The sequence below is a fragment of the Salmo trutta genome, chromosome 1 (genome assembly GCF_901001165.1).
Source record: "Salmo trutta chromosome 1, fSalTru1.1, whole genome shotgun sequence".
NCBI classification, from domain to species: Eukaryota; Metazoa; Chordata; class Actinopteri; order Salmoniformes; family Salmonidae; genus Salmo; species Salmo trutta.
In genome coordinates, this window is record NC_042957.1 from 19586478 (window position 1) to 19608088 (window position 21611).

At 43.1% G+C, this 21611-nt stretch overlaps 1 protein-coding gene across 2 annotated transcripts in view; it reads left to right on the forward strand.

The window, feature by feature from the left end:
• LOC115177540 (solute carrier family 22 member 16) overlaps positions 1–16923 on the forward strand; it is a 28568-nt gene extending 11645 nt beyond the window's left edge. For both annotated transcript variants that reach the window (XM_029738535.1, XM_029738463.1), the window contains exons 3-8: positions 2011–2128; positions 2961–3519; positions 4985–5112; positions 12973–13082; positions 14138–14237; positions 14355–16923. In XM_029738535.1, coding sequence (XP_029594395.1) covers positions 2011–2128; positions 2961–3519; positions 4985–5112; positions 12973–13082; positions 14138–14237; positions 14355–14537 — 1198 coding nt within the window. In that variant the 3' untranslated portion in view covers positions 14538–16923. The remainder of the gene's footprint in view (positions 1–2010; positions 2129–2960; positions 3520–4984; positions 5113–12972; positions 13083–14137; positions 14238–14354) is intronic.
• The last annotated feature ends 4688 nt before the right edge of the window (positions 16924–21611 follow it).

Below are 21611 nucleotides of genomic sequence, written 5' to 3' on the forward strand. Positions count from 1 at the left end.
TTTAATGCTAGCTAGCCACTTACCTTGGCTTCTTACTGCATTCGCGTAACAGGCAGGCTCCATGTGGAGTGCAATGTAAAGCAGGTGGTTAGAGCGTTGGACTAGTTAACCGTAAGGTTGCAAGATTGAATCCCCGAGCTGACAAGGTAAAAATCTGTCGTTCTGTCCCTGAACATGGCAGTTAACCCACCGTTCCTAGGCCGTCATTGAAAATAAGAATGTGTTCTTAACTGACTTGCCTAGTTAAATAAAGGTGTCCAAAAATACCGATTTCCGATTGTTAAGAAAACTCGAAATCGGCCCTAATTAATCGGCCCTTCCGATTAATCGGTCGACCTCTAGTTTGGGTAACAGTGTGTGTGTGGGTTCAGAGAGGCTTTTCCGTGAGTGAATCTGACACTACAGGGTAACAGCCAGTCGACAGCCAGAGAGACAGTTTAAAGACAGTTGAAGACTCTTGGTACAGTGTGGACATACAAGACCCCTGGCAGGATAACGCCCAGTTGTCCAGACAGGAAAGGAGAGGCCTGCCAAAGCCAGAAGAGGTATCTGGATCCAGCTACAGCTAGGTCCCTAGCCTGAGTCATGGTCTAGGTGTCCACTATTTAGAGAATGGGGCACTCAGTTGAACCCTCATGCCCACAAACCCATTCCCTGAGCTGGGACTGAGGGGTGAGGGTGTGCCTACCTGGGCTGTATCATTATGGGCTTTTGGATAGTTTTTTAGGCCGTTTTTGAGATTCTAATAAGGCATTTTAGCCTCTTATTTGTGACTGATAGTGATGACCCATGCAGAAGAGTGGCGGCCTGTGGTGTTGTGAAACTGTTTGTATTGTGTATTGGAACCTATATATTACCAGTTCAAAGTTCCATAGTGTGTTCACTTTGAATGTTGTCGCTATGCATTCTATGCTGCTTGTGGGTACTATGGCTGGACAACCTTGTGGTACCAGTCAATATGGTGGGGTATAGGACAGCATGGCATTAAGAGATCACATCCTATTCAGTGACGAGTTAGATTGTTTCGTAGTTAGACAGACTACTAGACTACTTCAAAGCTCATACACTGGGGCAGTATGAATGTGTCATTAGCCAACTTGTTCATTGATGTTGTTCCATCTAGTCTGGCGGCCTTGAGTCACATGCAGGCACGTACACACACAAACAAACACACAACCTACACACCTATGAACTCAGCCACTGCTGTTGTATAGCGATGTACAATTTCAACGCAAACTGCTGCTCTGTGGCTGACCCTGTGGCTGACCCTGTGGCTGACCCTGTGCTGCTCCCAACTTGTCTAACAATATTTTAACCAATATTTGTTCTGTTCCAGATCAATGCCTTGAGTCGCATGAAGTCACGTACTCACACAACAAACAAACCGACTCAATCACAACTTCTGTGTGTGCAATTCCCAGTCAGCAATACAATACTTCTTATTTTGCGCTCACATCATATGAGCTTGTGTGACGTTGAATAGTTTTCTCTCAACTTTTCCCATGTCGTCAGATACAGTAGATAGCAGAGAGCCTTTTTTGTAAATACATGAAGTATGTCTCTTCCTCTACAACAGGGGTGTCAAACAGACGGCCAAGCGGGCGGTTTGAGTAAAAGTGTACTCAAAATTACTAAAACCAAATCCAAACTGTGTAGAAATGATAATTGACCTACATTCACACAGTGTTAAGTGTGTCCAGCTCGATAATAATAACTGATATGACAGTCTGGGAGCATCGAAAATTCCTAAAACGATGGATATAGGACTGTTTTCTGACAGAATGTGGCCCCATGGCAAAATTAGTTTGACAACCCTGCTCTAGAACTTATGGCTCAGTCAGGATGACAGTCAGCCACGACAGAGGCCTTGGTGCAACTGTACACCCTATCAAGTAATCCTAACTTTTCACATTCTCCCTCTCTCTCTCTCCCTCTCTCTCTCTCCTCTGTCTCTCTCTCTCCTCTGTCTCTCTCTCTCTCCTCTGTCTCTTTCTCTCCTCTGTCTCTCAGGGTTGGCAGACGGAGGATCCTGATGATCACCAGCCTGTGCCAGTTTGTGTTTGGTGTAAGCGTGGCATTTACGGGGAACTACTACCTATTTATGTTCATACGCTTCCTGCTCGCCATGGTGAGTGTGTGTGTGGAGAGGAATGTAGTGTAAGGCATGCAGTAAGGAGACACTCAATAAAATATTCTCTTATGGAGAAACTTTACTTGACATTTCAAACTAATCTCCCATAGACATACTGTGAGTTCTTGATTTATGCAGAAGTCAAGTTCAGGAATGCAGTTATATTCAAACATTAGTTAGTATTCATACAGTAGTTGTATTTGTCAGTATTAGATTGTGTCTAAAAGGAATGGCAGGTTGTACTGGAGGGAAAGGGAGAGGGTTGTTAATATTAGCAGGCCACAAGGCTATAAAATGTTGCTTACATAGTAGGTCCTATGTTGTGCCCAGACACCCACCCTCCCTGTGCTGCTCATAACAGAACACATATACACACATTCTCAGTCTTACAGCCAGGTGTCTGTTCAACCGTACATCCTCTCTGACCATTGGCCATATTCTGTTGTTCGTATTGTGGTCTGTAAACCCTGTAAGAGTTACAGATTTGAAAGGCCGTTTTAGAAACCACAAGCCCAACCTACAATACTATTTCCTGTGTATATATGTTACCGTGTGTGTGCATGTGTATGCTAATGCTTGTACGTTTGTGAGCTGTTTGGGCTAAAATCTGGGTCATTCCCTGAGGATAAGGTCTAACCACAGTCTGCTCTCAGGATCTATTTACTAAACACAGATCAGAGGATAACACACATCAGAGACTTGCGTCAGGCATTAGATTTATGCATCAAGAGTAAAGTGTGTGTGTGTCTCTCTGTCTCTGTGTGTGTAGCCTATATAGGATTAGAGGCTCTGGCCCTGTGTTGTGTTCTAATGTTCTCCCTCTCGGCAGGTGTCTAGTGGCTACCTTGTGGTGGTGTTTGTGTACGTGACCGAGTTCACCGGCAACAAGGTGCGCACGTGGACCTCCATGCACGTGCACGCCGCTTTTGCCGTGGGCGTCATGATGGTAGCGATCACGGGCTACCTGGTGCGAACCTGGCGGAGCTATCAGATCATCCTCTCCACCTGCACCTCCCCCTTCCTCTTCTTCTGCTGGAAGTTCCCAGAGACGCCCTTCTACCTGATGGCTAAGGGGAGGCTCCAGGAGACCCAGGTCTTGCTGGACTCCATTGCCCGATTCAACGGGCTGGAGCCTGGCCGCCTGAGGGCCGAGAACCTCCTGGAACCCGAGCAGGCTCTGTTGGAGAAGGAGGTGGCAGCGGGGGTAGCCCAGCCGGCAGAGCCCGAGAAGAAGCTGAGCATCCTGGACCTGTTTGGGACGTGGAGGATGGCGTGGAGGACAGTGACGGTGGGGGCCGTGTGGTTCATCAGCAGCCTGGGCTACTACGTCTTCTCCCTGGGCTCTGTTAACCTGGGAGGCAACCAGTACATCAACCTCTTCCTGGCTGGTGAGACTGGGATGGGGGTGTGTGTGGGTGGGGCATATGATGTGTATGTACTGTGTTAGGGGTGATTATAGGAGTGACCACCAAGCTGTATATATTTAGGAGTGACCACCAAGCTGTATATATTTACTTCCCTATCAAGCAAAAATGTATTCATATAGTACATGTAGATGGTCATGGACAGATGGGCATTCTATACACTGAACTAAAGCTGCTGAACTCTACTACTGTATATGTGGCTAATGTTGATACTGAGACAGTATGGGCTGGCTGAGGTAGCTAAAGACAGACAGGCAGGGAGTGTTGTGTGGTGCTGCTGCTAGGTGTTGCTGGTACTGCTGCTAGCTGGTGTTGCTGCTGCTAGCTGGTGTTGCTGCTGATAGCTGGTGCTGCTGCTGCTAGCTGGTGTTGCTGCTGCTAGCTGGTGTTGCTGCTGCTAGCTGGTGTTGCTGCTGCTAGCTGGTGGTGCTGCTGGTAGCTGGTGCTGCTGGTAGCTGGTGGTGCTGCTGGTAGCTGGTGGTGCTGGTAGCTGGTGGTGCTGCTGCTAGCTGGTGGTGCTGCTGGTAGCTGGTGCTGCTGCTAGCTGGTGTTGCTGCTACTAGCTGGTGCTGCTAATTCAGGCTCCTACAGCGACAGACAAAGGTGTGTTTATACAGACACAGCTGCTTTTGGCCATGTGAACACGGTCTGTGTCTGGTCTGTCCCATGGCTCTGCCTGTTGACTATTCTGTGTTTACTATTCTGTTTATTCTACAGGAAGGATCTTGGACAGAATACTGCTTTGGGCTTTAAGTTAATGTCTGGGCACCTCCACTGTAAACAGACAACTGTTTAAAACTGGATGTGCCATTGGATGTATACATAGTTTTAAAGTCATTACCTTATGTGTGTGTTGTGAGCAGCAGAACTAGTTTTCTCCAGTTCTGGTTTCATTAACGGCAGATCAGGGCCATTTCCCAAAAGCATTGTAAGCACTAAGATAATCTTTTGTACATTTAGTTTCAGTGGAATTACAATTATCTTAGTGCTACAATGCTTTTGGGACCTGCCCAGGTCAGTAAGATACTATATCTTTTTTAACCATGATTCACTTTGTTAGACACAAAAATATCTCACTACTGTAGATTTTTAAGCTAGGTACTTGTGGGATGTAATGAGGGCAATGAGAATAATGTAATAAGCCTATATTGTGTTTGGAAGATATGTGTTTGAAGAAAGATCCACAAACCCCACTTCCTGCTCAGAGTAAGCCTAGCTGTCTGTGGCCCTCTTTTTGGCTGCACTTTAGATCAATTGTGAAACTCAGATGAAGTGCCATCTAGCAAGCTCTTTTCTCTATGCTCTTAAGTATCAAAGATGAAACATTCTCGTCACTAGGACCTTTCAGACTTAGTTCCAGATGTCACCTCACAGAATGTCACAATGCCAGCCGTGCCCGCTGCCTTCCTTTGTGATTGTCTGTTTCCAGGTGCGGTGGAGTTCCCCTCCTACCTGATTGGCTGTTATGCGATGGACCGGGTGGGCAGGAAGAGGACATGTGCCCCGGCTCTGCTGCTGGCTGGAATGGCCTGCATGCTCATCATTGTGGTGCCAAACGTATGTACAAGTAATTACGTGTGTGTGTGGGTGTGTGGGAGGGTGTGTGAGCTAGAGTGAAATCAAAGGATAGGAGCAAGTGTGACAAATCCCTTAAAGCCACTATTATTAAAACAAGGAAAGGAGTCAACATTATCCCACAGGGTCAGCCTACCCTGACTACCTGGTCTTATTTACCCAGAGTGCACAGTGATATGAATTGCTCCATTGAGCTAATCCAATCTGTCCCGTACGTCTTAAGTCAGTCTAGTGGTAATGTGTGTGTTATGACACATGCTACACATCCTGACTGCAGAACGTTTGAAACCTAATGTGACCCTGGAGATCCGTCTGAGACTTAAACAGATGGATGGGGGGGTAACCATTCAGGATTCATTTTAGTAGAAATGGCCTGTGCACAGAAGTTTACATGCCCTGACCTAAACCCTTCACCTTAAACCTATCTCTAACTGTAACCTGACCAACACTGGCCAATGTGTGTGCATGTGCGCATGTGTTTTTAAGTGGTGGGATTCAACAGGTTTGTTCCAGCAGCAGCCAATAGTTTTCTGCCCTCAGCAGGGAGGGATCTCCATATCTGTTACTAATGGGCCATAGAGCCAAGAAATCAACCTGCCCCTCCAAACGCCTGTACACGGCCTTGTCCACAGCAGCCGCAGGCCACCAGAGAGAGAGAGGCCTGTTATAGTAAGGTCTGCTGTGGATTTGCTGCGTCATGGAAACAGCCTGAGTTATAGTACTGCAGGTGCACTAGGTCAGATTGGTTGAGCTGGAGGAGAGTTATACTGCCATACTCCAGCCCAGTGTTCATTTAGCACTATTTCTTTATTTAATCTAAGTCATTTTGACTATAATACCATTAAGTCTTAGTCACATTTTTGTAATTTGAAATGCTAGTAGTCATGCTAGTTGTCATATACTAATCTAATAGTAAATATAATACCCACTGTTAGTAGTCATGTACTAATCTAACAGTACATATAATACCCACTGTTAGTAGTCATGTACTAATCTAACAGTACATATAATACCCACTGCTAGTAGTCATGTACTAATCTAATAGTAAATATAATACCCACTGTTAGTAGTCATGTACTAATCTAACAGTACATATAATACCCACTGCTAGTAGTCATGTATTAATCTAACAGTAAATATAATACCCACTGCTAGTAATCATGTACTAATCTAACAGTACATATAATACCCACTGTTAGTAGTCATGTACTAATCTAATAGTACATATAATACCCACTGTTAGTAGTCATGAACTAATCTAATAGTACATATAATACCCACTGTTAGTAGTCATGTACTAATCTAACAGTACATATAATACCAACTGCTAGTAGTCATGTACTAATCTAACATTACATATAATACCCACTGCTAGTAGTCATGTACTAATCTAACAGTACATATAATACCCACTGCTAGTAGTCATGTACTAATCTAACAGTACATATAATACCCACTGCTAGTAGTCATGTACTAATCTAACAGTACATATAATACCCACTGCTAGTAGTCATGTACTAATTTAACAGTACATATAATACCCACTGTTAGAAGTCATGTACTAATCTAACAGTACATATAATACCCACTGCTAGTAGTCATGTACTAATCTAACAGTACATATAATACCCACTGTTAGTAGTCATGTACTAATTTAACAGTACATATAATACCCACTGTTAGAAGTCATGTACTAATCTAACAGTACATATAATACCCACTGTTAGTAGTCATGTACTAATCTAACAGTACATATAATACCCACTGCTAGTAATCATGTACTAATCTAACAGTACATATAATACCCACTGTTAGTAATCATGTAGTAATCCACCAGTAAATATTATACCCACTGCTAGTAGTCATGTACTAATCTAACTGTACATATAATACCCACTGCTAGTAGTCATGTACTAATCTAACAGTACATATAATACCCACTGTTAGTAGTCATGTACTAATCTAACAGTACATATAATACCCACTGCTAGTAGTCATGTATTAATCTAACAGTACATTTGTAGTTGCAGTCTGCTACCCTATGCACTCACAAAGGCCGATGCGCATTTCGCACAAATTGTATCTCAAAGCCATATCAAATATCTTGGCCGCAAAATAGTTGCTATTGAGCTCATTATTAAGAGATGACAAATAAAAAAATATACTAATGGAAAGCTGAGAACAACAGTAGGTGTTTCCAAAGCTATGTATTTCCCGCAAATAGATTTTCAAATGTTATACAATCAGAAGCCTTTTTTCTCTCTCCCCAGCAGAACAGGCCCTAATGAAACAGGCCCAGAGGCTGGGAAGACACTTTCATTACAGGAATCATGAGGATAATGTACTTTACTGATTTTAGCCACCCAAAAAAATTGACATTTTGAAACTTTTGAGTGGGAAGACCATGTAACGAATGTTCTGCTCGCATGTGAACAATTCCACATTTAACTTGCATTAATCTGTTATTATCCTACCTGAGTGGATATACAGTTGAAGTCAGTAAAACTCGTTTTTCAACCACTCCACAAATTTCTTGTTAACAAACTATAGTTTTGGCAAGTCGGTTAGGACATCTACTTTCTGCATGACACAAGTAATTTTTCCAACAATTGTTTACAGACAAATTATTTCACTTATAATTCACTGTATCACAATTCCAGTGGGTCAGAAGTTTACATACACTAAGTTGACTGTTCCTTTAAACAGCTTGGAAAATTCCAGAAAAGGATGTCATGGCTTTAGAAGCTTCTGATAGGCTAATTGACATAATTTGGCAATTTGACACAATTGAGTCAATTGGAGGTGTACCTGTGGATGTACAGTGGGGAGAACAAGTATTTAATACACTGCCGATTTTGCAGGTTTTCCTACTTACAAAGCATGTAGAGGTCTGTAATTTCTATCATAGGTACACTTCAACTGTGAGAGACGGAATCTAAAACAAAAATACAGAAAATCACATTGTATGATTTTTAAGTAATTAATTTGCATTTTATTGCATGACATAAGTATTTGATCACCTACCAACCAGTAAGAATTCCGGCTCTCACAGACCTGTTAGTTTTTCTTTAAGAAGCCCTCCTGTTCTCCACTCATTACCTGTATTAACTGCACCTGTTTGAACTCGTTACCTGTATAAAAGACACCTGTCCACACACTCAATCAAACAGACTCCAACCTCTCCACAATGGCCAAGACCAGAGAGCTGTGTAAGGACATCAGGGATAAAATTGTAGACCTGCACAAGGCTGGGATGGGCTACAGGACAATAGGCAAGCAGCTTGGTGAGAAGGCAACAACTGTTGGCGCAATTATTAGAAAATGGAAGAAGTTCAAGATGACGGTCAATCACCCTCGGTCTGGGGCTCCATGCAAGATCTCCCCTTGTGGGGCATCAATGATCATGAGGAAGGTGAGGGATCAGCCCAGAACTACATGGCAGGACCTGGTCAATGACCTGAAGAGAGTTGGGACCACAGTCTCAAAGAAAACCATTAGTAACACACTACGCCGTCATGGATTAAAATCCTGCAGCGCACGCAAGGTCCCCCTGCTCAAGCCAGCGCATGTCCAGGCCCGTCTGAAGTTTGCCAGTAACCATCTGGATGATCCAGAGGAGGAATGGGAGAAGGTCATGTGGTCTGATGAGACAAAAATAGAGCTTTTTGGTCTAAACTCCACTCGACGTGTTTGGATGAAGAAGAAGGATGAGTACAACCCCAAGAACACCATCCCAACCGTGAAGCATGGAGGTGGAAACATCATTCTTTGGGGATGCTTTTCTGCAAAGCGGACAGGAAGACTGCACCTTATTGAGGGGAGGAGCATTGAAGATGGGTCGTGGCTGGGTCTTCCAGCATGACAACGACCCGAAACACACAGCCAGGGCAACTAAGAAGTGGCTCCGTAAGAAGCATCTCAAGGTCCTGGAGTGGCCTAGCCAGTCTCCAGACCTGAACCCAATAGAAAATCTTTGGAGGGAGCTGAAAGTCTGTATTGCCCAGCGACAGCCCCGAAACCTGAAGGATCTGGAGAAGGTCTGTATGGAGGAGTGGGCCAAAATCCCTGCTGCAGTGTGTGCAAACCTGGTCAAGAACTACAGGGAACGTATCATCTCTGTAATTGCAAACAAAGGTTTCTGTACCAAATATTAAGTTCTGCTTTTCTGATGTATCAAATAGTTATGTCATGCAATAAAATGCAAATTAATTAGTTAAAAATCATACAATGTGATTTTCTGGATTTTTGTTTTAGATTCCGTCTCTCACAGTTGAAGTGTACCTATGATAAAAATTACAGACCTCTACATGCTTTGTAAGTAGGAAAACCTGCAAAATCGGCATTGTATCAAATACTTGTTCTCCCCACTGTATTTCAAGGCCTACCTTCAAACTCAGTGCCTCTTTGCTTGACATCATGGGAAAATCAAAAGAAATTAGCCAAGACTTGAATTGTAGACCTCCACAAAAATGTAGACCTCCACAAGTCTGGTTCATCCTTGGGAGCAATTTCCAAACGCCTGAAGGTACCACGTTCATCTGTACAAACAATAGTACGCAAGTATAAACACCATGGGACGCAGACGTCATACCGCTCAGGAAGGAGACGCGTTCTGTCTCCTAAAGATGAACGTACTTTGGTGCGAAAGGTGCAAATCAATCCCAGAACATCAATAAAGGACCTTGTGAAGATGCTGGAGGAAACAGGTACAAAAGTATCTATATCCACAGTAAAACGAGTCCTATATCGACATAACCTGAAAGGCCGCTCAGCAAGGAAGAAGCCACTGCTCCAAAACCGCCATAAAAAAGCCAGACTACGGTTTGAAACTGCACATGGGGACAAAGATCGTACTTTTTGGAGAAATGTCCTCTGGTCTGATGAAAGAAAAATAGAACTGTTTGGCCATAATGACCATTGTTATGTTTGGAGGAAAAAGGGGGAGGCTTGCAAGCCGAAGAAACACCATCCCAACCGGGAAGCACGTGGGTCGCAGCATCATGTTGGGGGGGTGCTTTGCTGCAGGAGGGGCTGGTGCACTTCACAAAATAGATGGCATCATGAGGTAGGAAAGTTATGTGAATATATGAATCTCAAGATATCAGTCAGGAAGTTAAAGCGTGGTCGCAAATTGGTCTTCCAAATGGACAATGACCCCAAGCATACTTCCAAAGTTGTGGCAAAATCGCTTAAGGACAACAAAGTCAAGGTATTGGAGTGGCCATCACAAAGCCCTGACCTCAATCCTACAGAACATTTGTGGGCAGAACTGAAAAAGTGTGTGCAAGCATGGAGGCCTACAAACCTGACTCAGTTACACCAGCTCTGTCAGGAGGAATGGCCAAAATTCACCCAACTTATTGAGGGAAGCTTGTGGAAGGCTACCTGAAACGTTTGACCCAAGTTAAACAATTTAAAGGGTATACTACCAAATACTAATTGAGTGTATGTACACTTCTGAACCACTGGGAATGTGATGAAAGAAATAAAAGCTGAAAGAAATAATTCCCTCTACTATTATTCTGACAAATAAAGTGGTGATCCTAACTGACCTAAGACAGGGAATTTTTAATAGAATTAAATGTCAGGAATTGTGAAAAACTGAGTTTAAATGTATTTGGCTAAGGTGTATGTAAACTTCCGACTTCAACTGTGTGTGTGTATATATACACTGCTCAAAAAAATAAAGGGAACACTTAAACAACACAATGTAACTCCAAGTCAATCACACTTCTGTGAAATCAAACTGTCCACTTAGGAAGCAACACTGATTGACAGTAAATTTCACATGCTGTTGTGCAAATGGAATAGACAACAGGTGGAAATTATAGGCAATTAGCAAGACACCCCCAATAAAGGAGTGGTTCGGCAGGTGGTGACCACAGACCACTTCTCAGTTCTTATGCTTCCTGGCTGATGTTTTGGTCACTTTTGAATGCTGGCGGTGCTTTCACTCTAGTGGTAGCATGAGACGGAGTCTACAACCCACACAAGTGGCTCAGGTAGTGCAGCTCATCCAGGATGGTACATCAATGCGAGCTGTGGCAAGAAGGTTTGCTGTGTCTGTCAGCGTAGTGTCCAGAGCATGGAGGCGCTACCAGGAGACAGGCCAGTACATCAGGAGACGTGGAGGAGGCCGTAGGAGGGCAACAACCCAGCAGCAGGACCGCTACCTCCGCCTTTGTGCAAGGAGGAGCAGGAGGAGCACTGCCAGAGCCCTGCAAAATGACCTCCAGCAGGCCACAAATGTGCATGTGTCTGCTCAAACGGTCAGAAACAGACTCCATGAGGGTGGTATGAGGGCCCGACGTCCACAGGTGGGGGTTGTGCTAACAGCCCAACACCGTGCAGGACGTTTGGCATTTGCCAGAGAACACCAAGATTGGCAAATTCGCCACTGGCGCCCTGTGCTCTTCACAGATGAAGCAGGTTCACACTGAGCACATGTGACAGACGTGACAGAGTCTGGAGACGCCGTGGAGAACGTTCTGCTGCCTGCAACATCCTCCAGCATGACCGGTTTGGCGGTGGGTCAGTCATGGTGTGGGGTGGCATTTCTTTGGGGGGCCGCACAGCCCTCCATGTGCTCGCCAGAGGTAGCCTGACTGCCATTAGGTACCGAGATGAGATCCTCAGACCCCTTGTGAGACCATATGCTGGTGCGGTTGGCCCTGGGTTCCTCCTAATGCAAGACAATGCTAGACCTCATGTGGCTGGAGTGTGTCAGCAGTTCCTGCAAGAGGAAGGCATTGAGGCTATGGACTGGCCCACCTGTTCCCCAGACCTGAATCCAATTGAGCACATCTGGGACATCATGTCTCGCTCCATCCACCAATGCCACGTTGCACCACAGACTGTCCAGGAGTTGGCGGATGCTTTAGTCCTGTTCTGGGAGGAGATCCCTCAGGAGACCATCCGCCACCTAATCAGGAGCATGCCCAGGCGTTGTAGGGAGGTCATACAGGCACGTGGAGGCCACGCACACTACTGAGCCTCATTTTGACTTGTTTTAAGGACATTACATCAAAGTTGGATCAGCCTGTAGTGTGGTTTTCCACTTTAATTTCCACGCCCAATTTTTCAGTTTTTTATTTGTTAAAAAAGTTTGAAATATCCAATAAATTTCGTTCCACTTCATGATTGTGTCCCACTTGTTGTTGATTATTCACAAAAAATTACAGTTTTATATCTTTATGTTTGAAGCCTGAAATGTGGCAAAAGGTCGAAAAGTTCAAGGGGGCCGAATACTTTCGCAAGGCACTGTATGTAAAGGAAAAAGTATTTAATAAGATTATTTCATTCATTCAGATCTAGGATGTGTTATTTTAGTGTTCCCTTTATTTTTTGAGCAGTATTTATATATATATATATAGTGGATATATTGAGATGATACTCTTTTCAGTGCATGAGCAGATAGCTCAGCCAGGGAGGGATGCCAAAGACAGAGAGGAGTGAGGAGGAGACAGAGAGGAGAGAAAGAGGGGAGGGGTGGTGGGAACAAACTGAATTTCCTTCTTCACAGGGAGAAAAGCAAACCTTTTTTTTAAAGATCACACTACTAGTTCTCAGTTTAAAGATCATAGCTTATTTCCTCAGGTTGAAATGATGTATTCCAGCTCTAACTGGTTGTTGACTGATTCAGGGCTAAGGTAATCTGTTAGTGTCTGTGATGTTTTTGGCTGAGTAATCAGGAAACAGATGTTTGGAATTGTTTACAGTCTTATTGATTGCTCTCCTCTCGCTCTCTATTACTCACTCTCTGTCTATCTTCCTCCCCTCTCTTTCTCTGGTACTTCCTGTCTCCCCTCCACCTCCTTTGTTCTCCTTCTTTTTGTTCTTCAGGACATCGAGGTGTTAGCCATCTTCCTCAGTATGACAGGGAAGTTTGCTATTGCCATCGCCTTCGGCCTCATCTACTTGTACACCTGTGAGCTCTACCCAACCATCATCAGGTACAGTAAACACTGAGCTCTACCCAACCATCATCAGGTACAGTAAACACTGTGAGCTCTACCCAACCATCATCAGGTACATACAGGACACACTGTGAGCTCTACCCAACCATCATCAGGTACAGTAAACACTGTGAGCTCTACCCAACCATCATCAGGTACATACAGGACACACTGTGAGCTCTACCCAACCATCATCAGGTACAGTAAACACTGTGAGCTCTACCCAACCATCATCAGGTACAGTAAACACTGTGAGCTCTACCCAACCATCATCAGGTACAGTAAACACTGTGAGCTCTACCCAACCATCATCAGGGACAGTAAACACTGTGAGCTCTACCCAACCATCATCAGGTACATACAGGACACACTGTGAGCTCCACCCAACCATCATCAGGTACAGACAGGACACACTGTGAGCTCCACCCAACCATCATCAGGTACAGACAGGACACACTGTGAGCTCTACCCAACCATCATCAGGTACAGACAGGACACACTGTGAGCTCTACCCAACCATCATCAGGTACAGACAGGACACACTGTGAGCTCTACCCAACCATCATCAGGTACATACAGGACACACTGTGAGCTCTACCCAACCATCATCAGGTACATACAGGACACACTGTGAGCTCTACTCAACCATCCTCAGGTACATACAGGACACACTGTGAGCTTTACCCAACCGTCATCAGGTACATACAGGACACACTGTGAGCTCTACCCAACCATCATCAGGTACAGACAGGACACACTGTGAGCTCTACCCAACCATCATCAGGTACATACAGGACACACTGTGAGCTCTACCCAACCATCATCAGGTACATACAGGACACACTGTGAGCTCTACCCAACCATCATCAGGTACAGACAGGACACACTGTGAGCTCTACCCAACCATCATCAGGTACATACAGGACACACAGTGAGCTCTACCCAACCATCATCAGGTACAGACAGGACACACTGTGAGATTCTTCTATCCAACATACTTAATGTATCCTGACAGATGCTATCAATTGTATTAAAGTGTGTTCTCCCCTCAGGTCCCTGGCGGTGGGCAGTGGCAGTATGATGTGTCGTGTGGGCAGTGTGGTGGCTCCTTTCTGTGTCTACCTGGCTGACATTTGGCAATTCCTACCACAGGTAAACAACAGACACAGATATACAGATAGAGCATATATTATGATAACATGCCCTTACACATTTTTCTTCCACTAACTCAATTTCCTTTTCTCCTGTCTTTACTCTCCTCTCCCATAGCTGATTGTGGGGATCCTGGCATTTATAATAGGTATTCTGACCCTGTGGTTACCAGAGACCCTGGGTGAGCCCCTGACCAGCACCATGGAGGAAGCTGAGGCTCTAGGCAGGAAGAAGAACCCTGAGGAGGGCAAGAAAGACCCTGAGGAAGGGATGGAGATGAACTTGAACCAGAGCAACTAGCTGGACGTCAAGCCTTGAGGGACCCACCTCTCAACCAACCAGAGAGAAGGAGTGGTCCATGAAAACAGAGAGGGGGAGGGGGGAGGGAGAGGGAGAGACTCTCTGACTACTGTAAACGGTGCCAAGAAACCAACAAAAACCAACAACATCTACATTCGAACAAGTCGGACTTTTTATAATGAAGTATTTTTTGACATTTTACTTTTGCAAAGTGACCCATTTCAGAGCTGGTATCCTCTGGTTGAGCCAGGCAGCCTCTGGCTGCAGCTGTTTACATAGAGACAGAGGGAAGTGAAGTTTATTCATCACATCTTAGTCTCCTGATGAGAGCCACATGAAAATGATCCTCATAATCGGCATTGAAGTAATGTGTGCCTTCCAATCACATCAACCAATGAATTTACATATAGCGAGACAATCTTAAGTGCTGTATGTGCGCAAGAGATCAAGAGAGAGTGTGCATGTGTGTTTGTGCATGTGAAATGTGATATTTCACTGACTGAGACTGTGATGTAGGGCTTGATTCAATTAGATCCGCTTTAGCCTACGGCGGTATCAGAGGTGGAATTGTGTTAGTGCTGTCAAATCCACAAGTTGCTCCAGGCATTATCAGATATACTTTTGAGAAGATGGGAAGCAACGAGAGCTCTCCTTCAAGGAGTGAATCGGAGTCATTTGGGCACTTGCTCAAAAACATTAGCATGAAGTACAACAAGAAGTACAACATTCAAATCTTTTTTCGAGATGTGATAATTAACTTCTGTAATATTGTATAGCTTTGGCATCGTGACATTACGTACTTTCAAGGGAAATGGGCACGTTTCTCGGCTCATACCCTGACTGGGAAGGAATTTTGTGACGATTAGCTTGCTTGATGCAACAACATTAACGCGATTGGTCAACAGTATGCTGGGTAGGGCGTTATACATTCCTCCATTCATTGACCAATGGGATTGCTTTCTCCTCCTTTCTCCAATATCTTTGGTATTATGCCTAAAGCGGATATTGCCACTGCCTGCCCGTAGTCGCATTAACAAAAATCCCATGCAGCCTTGTTTACAAGTTGGAACAGTGGAATGTGAGATGTAATCTAGCCTACACCTAGATTAGATTGATACACATCCTCATTATTTACTTTAACGATTCTTCAATTTGAACATATATAGCCTACACTTTCTTGTTCGGAACTTATGAGTGGGGTGGGTGTGAAGCTCTGACACATCCAAAACATCCGCAATGTGGGTGACTGCTATCGCCGGTTAATGCTTGACCTGATTGAATCTAGGCCTTGGTTACCTCTATTCAGCCCGATAATCATGTAGTGTAGCTGTTTTTGCTTATGTGTTACATCGATGCTGTTGTTATGTCATTTTAAGTGTACTTGGTTTATCTGAAGTCCTTACAAACAGACACACACACACACACGTTTGTTTTACTATCCTTGCGAGGACTTCTGATCCCCGCAAGATAGTAAAACCAAACACACACAGAAAGTGCATAGTACATGAGTTTCCTAGACGTGCTTACTTTATATTGAATCTGAGCTCATTCAGGATCTCACTGTGATACTATGCGTATAGTTTTTACTCTATAGATTTGCGTGATGCTTTTTTACATTTAAGTGTAAACAGGTCTCTAAAATCTTTGACTTATGGCATCAATAATTCTCTTAAAATAAACACATTCCTATTATTTTGAAAGCGTGTCAAATAATCTTGTCACATGTGGGACACAGTGGAAAGATAGGCTACACATTTTACTACCATGTGTAGATGCAATGGCTTCAATGTGGGCACAATCAGAATGTGGATAAGATCAGGACAAAAGACGCATGTTAGCACCAGGTATAAACGAGGCCCTGTGTGTGTGTGTGTGTGTGCGTGCGTGCGTGCGTGCGTGTGTGTGTGTGTGTGTGTGTGTGTGTGTGTGTGCACATGTGTACTTGTGCATATGCTTGTTTGTGCGTGTTGGGATGCGATGGACTACCTAAAAGAAGTAAGGGATTGATTCAATCCGTAGAGCTGAAGACCCGCACTACAGCGCAAGAGAAATTTAAAGGCACTGTTCAAGCGTTCGCATAGACTGCATTCATAGTAACTCAATCGAAAATGACCTTTAAATTTCAGTCGCGCTACAGCTCTGATCTTCAGGCTTACGGATTGAATCGTGTGTGTGTGTGTGCATGTGACCGTGACTGTAAATTAAGCAAGCTCCATTCTAGTCTCCCGTCCAGAAATGTATCAGATAGACTTCTCTGTGTTGGGAGTATAGGTGCTGGATGAAATGAAGAAAGACATTGCTGTAATTTATATAACTAACAATGGATTTTATTGATGCTTTTTAAGCATGGTTGTGGACTTAATAAAAAGACACCTGTGCCATGTCAGATACAGAGTTGAAATGTATTCCATTTGGATTTTGAATCCCAATATTACACTTTATATACATTGCAGAAGACTGAAATATAACAAAACCGTTTGACATAGAAACACCAGATTTTCAGTGGGTTTCTTTAGATAATGTTTATTAAGTAACATTCCACCCATGAGGCTACTAGGTCATTTGACTGCAGGAAAGGGGTACCATGATGTTTTTGACAACTATGTGAGGATGAACCCTAGGATTGAAATATAGGCTTTAAAATCATTCTTGAGCAATACTCTATTGTACATTTTAGCATTTCATAGCGAATGTTTTTTTTGTCCAAAGGAACACACACACACACACAAAATCTACAAAGCACGACGTAATGAAAGCAACTAATGCAACTTTCAGGTAATGTTTTTGAATCATTGAATTGATTGGTTGTTTTTTGTACAGAAGTGTTACATGTTAGTATTCTTATTTACCATTTAAAGGAAATTTAAAAGGAGATCCATTCTTGCCTTTCTCCTAATTAATGTATGTAGGTTTCTAGCCTTCTTAATGTATGCATTAAGCCTTTATAAAGTCTGTACTACTGTACATGAAGAAAACAGAAAGCTCCTTTTCCCCAGCACTGTTGCTGCGGTCATCAAAACAACATTTTCCACATTTAACATCAGCATTTGGCCTGGGACAGCCAAGAGATGAAATAATCATCCAAAAGTATCTAAAATTAATTGCAAAGCTCAACAAAGTCACTTATAGATGAGTTGAATATGATGTGCGAAAAATGCTAATATCGGTAATATCTCTTGAATGGGATTTGTGCCTCAAATGCTAAAACTTTAGCATTTGGAACCAGTGCCAGGGAAACTCAACCAAATCATGAATTGCTGTCTATAGACTGCTTACAGCGTAAGGAAACTGTCACGACTTCCTCCGAAGTCAGCTCCTCTCCTTGTTCGGGCGGCGTTCGGCGGTCGACGTCACCAACCTTCTAGCCATCGCCGATCCACCTTTCATTTCCATTTGTTTTGTCTTGTCTTCCCACACACCTGGTTTCAATTCAATTCCATCACATGTTGTGTATTTGTCCTTGTCCGGAATTGTTTATTGTAAGTGCTTGTGCACGTTATGTCTGGTGTGCGTCAGGTTTTGTACCCATTTATTGATTGTTCTGTTTTCCGGTGGGTTTTTATTATTAAACTGCGCCGTTGGAAACAAAGTTTTTGCTCTCCTGCGCCTGACTTCTCTGCCCCTTACAGAAACCAATGTGTCATTTGTAATTTAGGGGAACTATCCCTTTAAGGATCATGAGATACTGCTGGAATGTCTACCACTGGACACTCAAACATTTACAAAGAATTTATAAAGCATAAATAGTGCTCCCTTTAGATTAGTCACTGGAAAAGACTACTTTAGTAAATTGTTTATAAATGTGGGGGTAATTAACCATTAATACATATTATAATTTATTATAGACCGTTGAAATAAAGTGTTACTTTTCTGAGGAAGTGTGATGAGCTGATGCATGGGCCCCGGCAGGAGAGGGAGAGAGAGAAATGTGTGAGCAGGAGTATGTAACAGAAATAGCAGCAACAGACATACTGAAGTCAGGCTAGCAGTTTGATCTACAGCCTACTGATACACACATGCACACACACGACACACACCCATGGACACACGGACACAAACACGCACAGGTCTTCCCTGTGGCTCAGTTGGTAGAGCATGGTGTGTGCAATGCCAGGGTTGTGGGTTCGATTCCCACGGGGGGCCAGTACAAAAAATGATGAAATGAAAATGTATGAAATGTATGCACTCACTTCTGTAAGACGCTCTGGATAAGAGTGTCGACTAAAATGACATGAATGCACACAGGTGTACCTAAAATAGTTGTTCTGCTAATCCAGTAACAGGAATAGTTTGGTCCCATGTCTGACAGTTTTAAGGTTAATTTCCTGCAACTACACATTTTGCAAGAGGAGTAGAGAAAATGTTGCAGTTGTAAAGCAAGCTTTCTGTAATTCTACACATTTTGCCATGGGACGAGAGAAGTTTAGCAATTTTCAAATTCATATTCTACTCATTTTCTACACATTTTGCCATGGGGTGGAGAGAAACTTTGGCGTGTTTAAAGCTAATTTCCTTCAATTCTACACATTTTGCCAAGACTTATACCATGTTAAAGGTCCAATGCAGCCATTTTTATCTCAATATCAAACCATTTCTGGGTAATAATTAAGTACCTTACTGTGATTGTTTTCTACTAAAAGGCAAAGAGCAATTTTTAAAGCATGAATTTTGCGGCCCGCAGGTGATTGTGTTTTGGCACCCCAAGTTTTCGGAGCAAATTTATTTTATATATAAAAATTAAATTGTTGGACATAAAACACTGTAAAATCACTAGCAAATCAGCTCCAAGTGATTAACATTTTGGAAATCTGTTCCAAAGTATTCCCACACATGATAAAAAAATACTGTATGTAATTGTATACAAAAATAAACAAGGTTTGAAATGATTAAGTTTTAGTCACATACTATATATATCTTTGGGCTACCTGTGGTCAATTTGCAGTCCACAGATGATTTGTAATTATGTTTCAGCCCCCTGACCATCCGCTAAAGTAAAAGTTGGCCCACGGTTAAATCTAGTTGATTATCCCTGTACTACATATTCCTTTTCCATATCTTCAGAGTTTCCCTGAGGTGCCCTAGAGAGAGTTGAAGACTTGGATGACCTGTCAGTCAAGCTGTGACATGGAGATACCACCACTTGCTGGTCAGTTTGGGAGCTACATTTAAGTACATCGATGAGAATGCAATTTCTCTGTGGGCCAACCCCTTGAATAGCTTGACAACTGTACACTGTCTGTAGGCCCCTACAACCTCTCCTCATTCCTACCCATCTCTTTGTCTTCCTCTCAATACACCAATCCCTTACTTTCCCACCCCCATCCCCCCATTCCTCTATCCATGTCTCTTAATTTTCCCTGGAGCATTGGGATTCAGTCCACAAACCGATAGCTAATCTTCCTCCTGTGAATGTAATGCAAACACCTCTTCCTCGCACCACCTCCAGCCAATCTCATCTACTGACCATAACAGTAGTTGTCAGGGCTCCCAAGAAATTCACAATGATGGACTGTCGTTTCTCTTTGCTTATTTGAGCTGTTTGCGCCATAATATGGACTTGGTCTTTTACCAAATAGGGCTATGTTCTGTATACCCCCCCGCCTTGTTACAACACAACTGATTGGCTCAAACGTATTAAGAAGGAAATACATTCCACAAATTAATTTTTAAGAAGGCACACCTGTTAAATGAAATACATTCCAGGTGACTACCTAATGAAGCTGGTTGAGAGAATGGCAAGAGTGTGTAAACCTGTCATCAAAGCAAAGGGTGGCTATTTGAAGAATATAAAATATGAAGGAAAAAGGAAACCGCACACTGCTCTTGATAGTATCACTGGTCTTTAGTAAGCTTTACGTATCGGCCTCACGGCCTTCATCAGAGCTTTTGTGATTTAAAAAAAAATTAGCAGCCTTATGTAGACCTAACCCCACCCACATCCGTTCCACGCATCGAAAGGGGTTGGAGGCGAAGGAAAAAAACAAATAATAAGTGCTACCATATATAACAATATGCATTTCATAAATATTCAAATAAAGTGTCTACATAAAACGTATTAAACACGTCTGTAAAACCACAAATGAGGACATAACTTGCTCGGTAGGTCTTTCATTAATCATTGGGTACATCGTACGAAAAACATCAGAGTAATCTTAAATAGGGGCATAATTCATGTTCAAATTCACAACATAACATTTCATCATTAAGTCCTTTAGGAAATAATGTTTGGAGGGTGAAAATCCAAAAACATTCTCTTTTACTAAGAGTATTATTAATATCACCTCCCCTGTCTGATATCTTGATTTTCTCTATGCCACAAAATCTAAAGGTAGAAATGTCAGGCTTTAGGTCATTAAAATGTACTGCGACTGGATAATCCCTGTCGTTTCTCCTGATTGCACGTTTATGTTCACTAATTCTCTGTTTGAGAGAACGAGAGGTTTTACCTACATAGCACAGCCCACATGGACATTTAATAATGTAAATAACATGGGTGGTGAAACACGTAATAATGTCATTTATTTGGAACCGTTTTGCTGTGTGGGGGTGGCAGAAATATTCACACTTCATCATATTGTTGCACTGTGCGCATCCTCTGCATTTATAGCTACCATTTGGAAGAGGGCGTAAAAGGGCCTGGCTGATTTTCTTTTGTGGCTGGCAGTTAGCATGAACCAATTTATCGTGTAAATTGCGACCTCTCCTATACACAATAAGTGCCAGTGTTTCTTGACCGCATCTCCCACTTTTCGGAGTTCAGCGTATATGTGGTTGTAAACATTACGGAGTGTTCTTTAGCTTTAGCGGGTCTTTTTTGTAGCAGTTCATCTCGTGTTTTTTCCAATGCCAAATTAAGAGCTTCATCTAAGAAGAGGCGAATAGCCAATGCTTTTTCTAGATAATCCTCTGTGGAGTGGCAGTCTGAAAAGCTGGCTTCTTGGAAGTCCTCTTTTTAATGGCTCAGGATGGAAGCTGTCCCCCTGTAATAGAGTATTTCTGTCCGTTTCTTTTCTATACAGGATTCCATTTGATTTCTCAATCCACATATCAAGGTAATGAACACGCTGAGCGTCA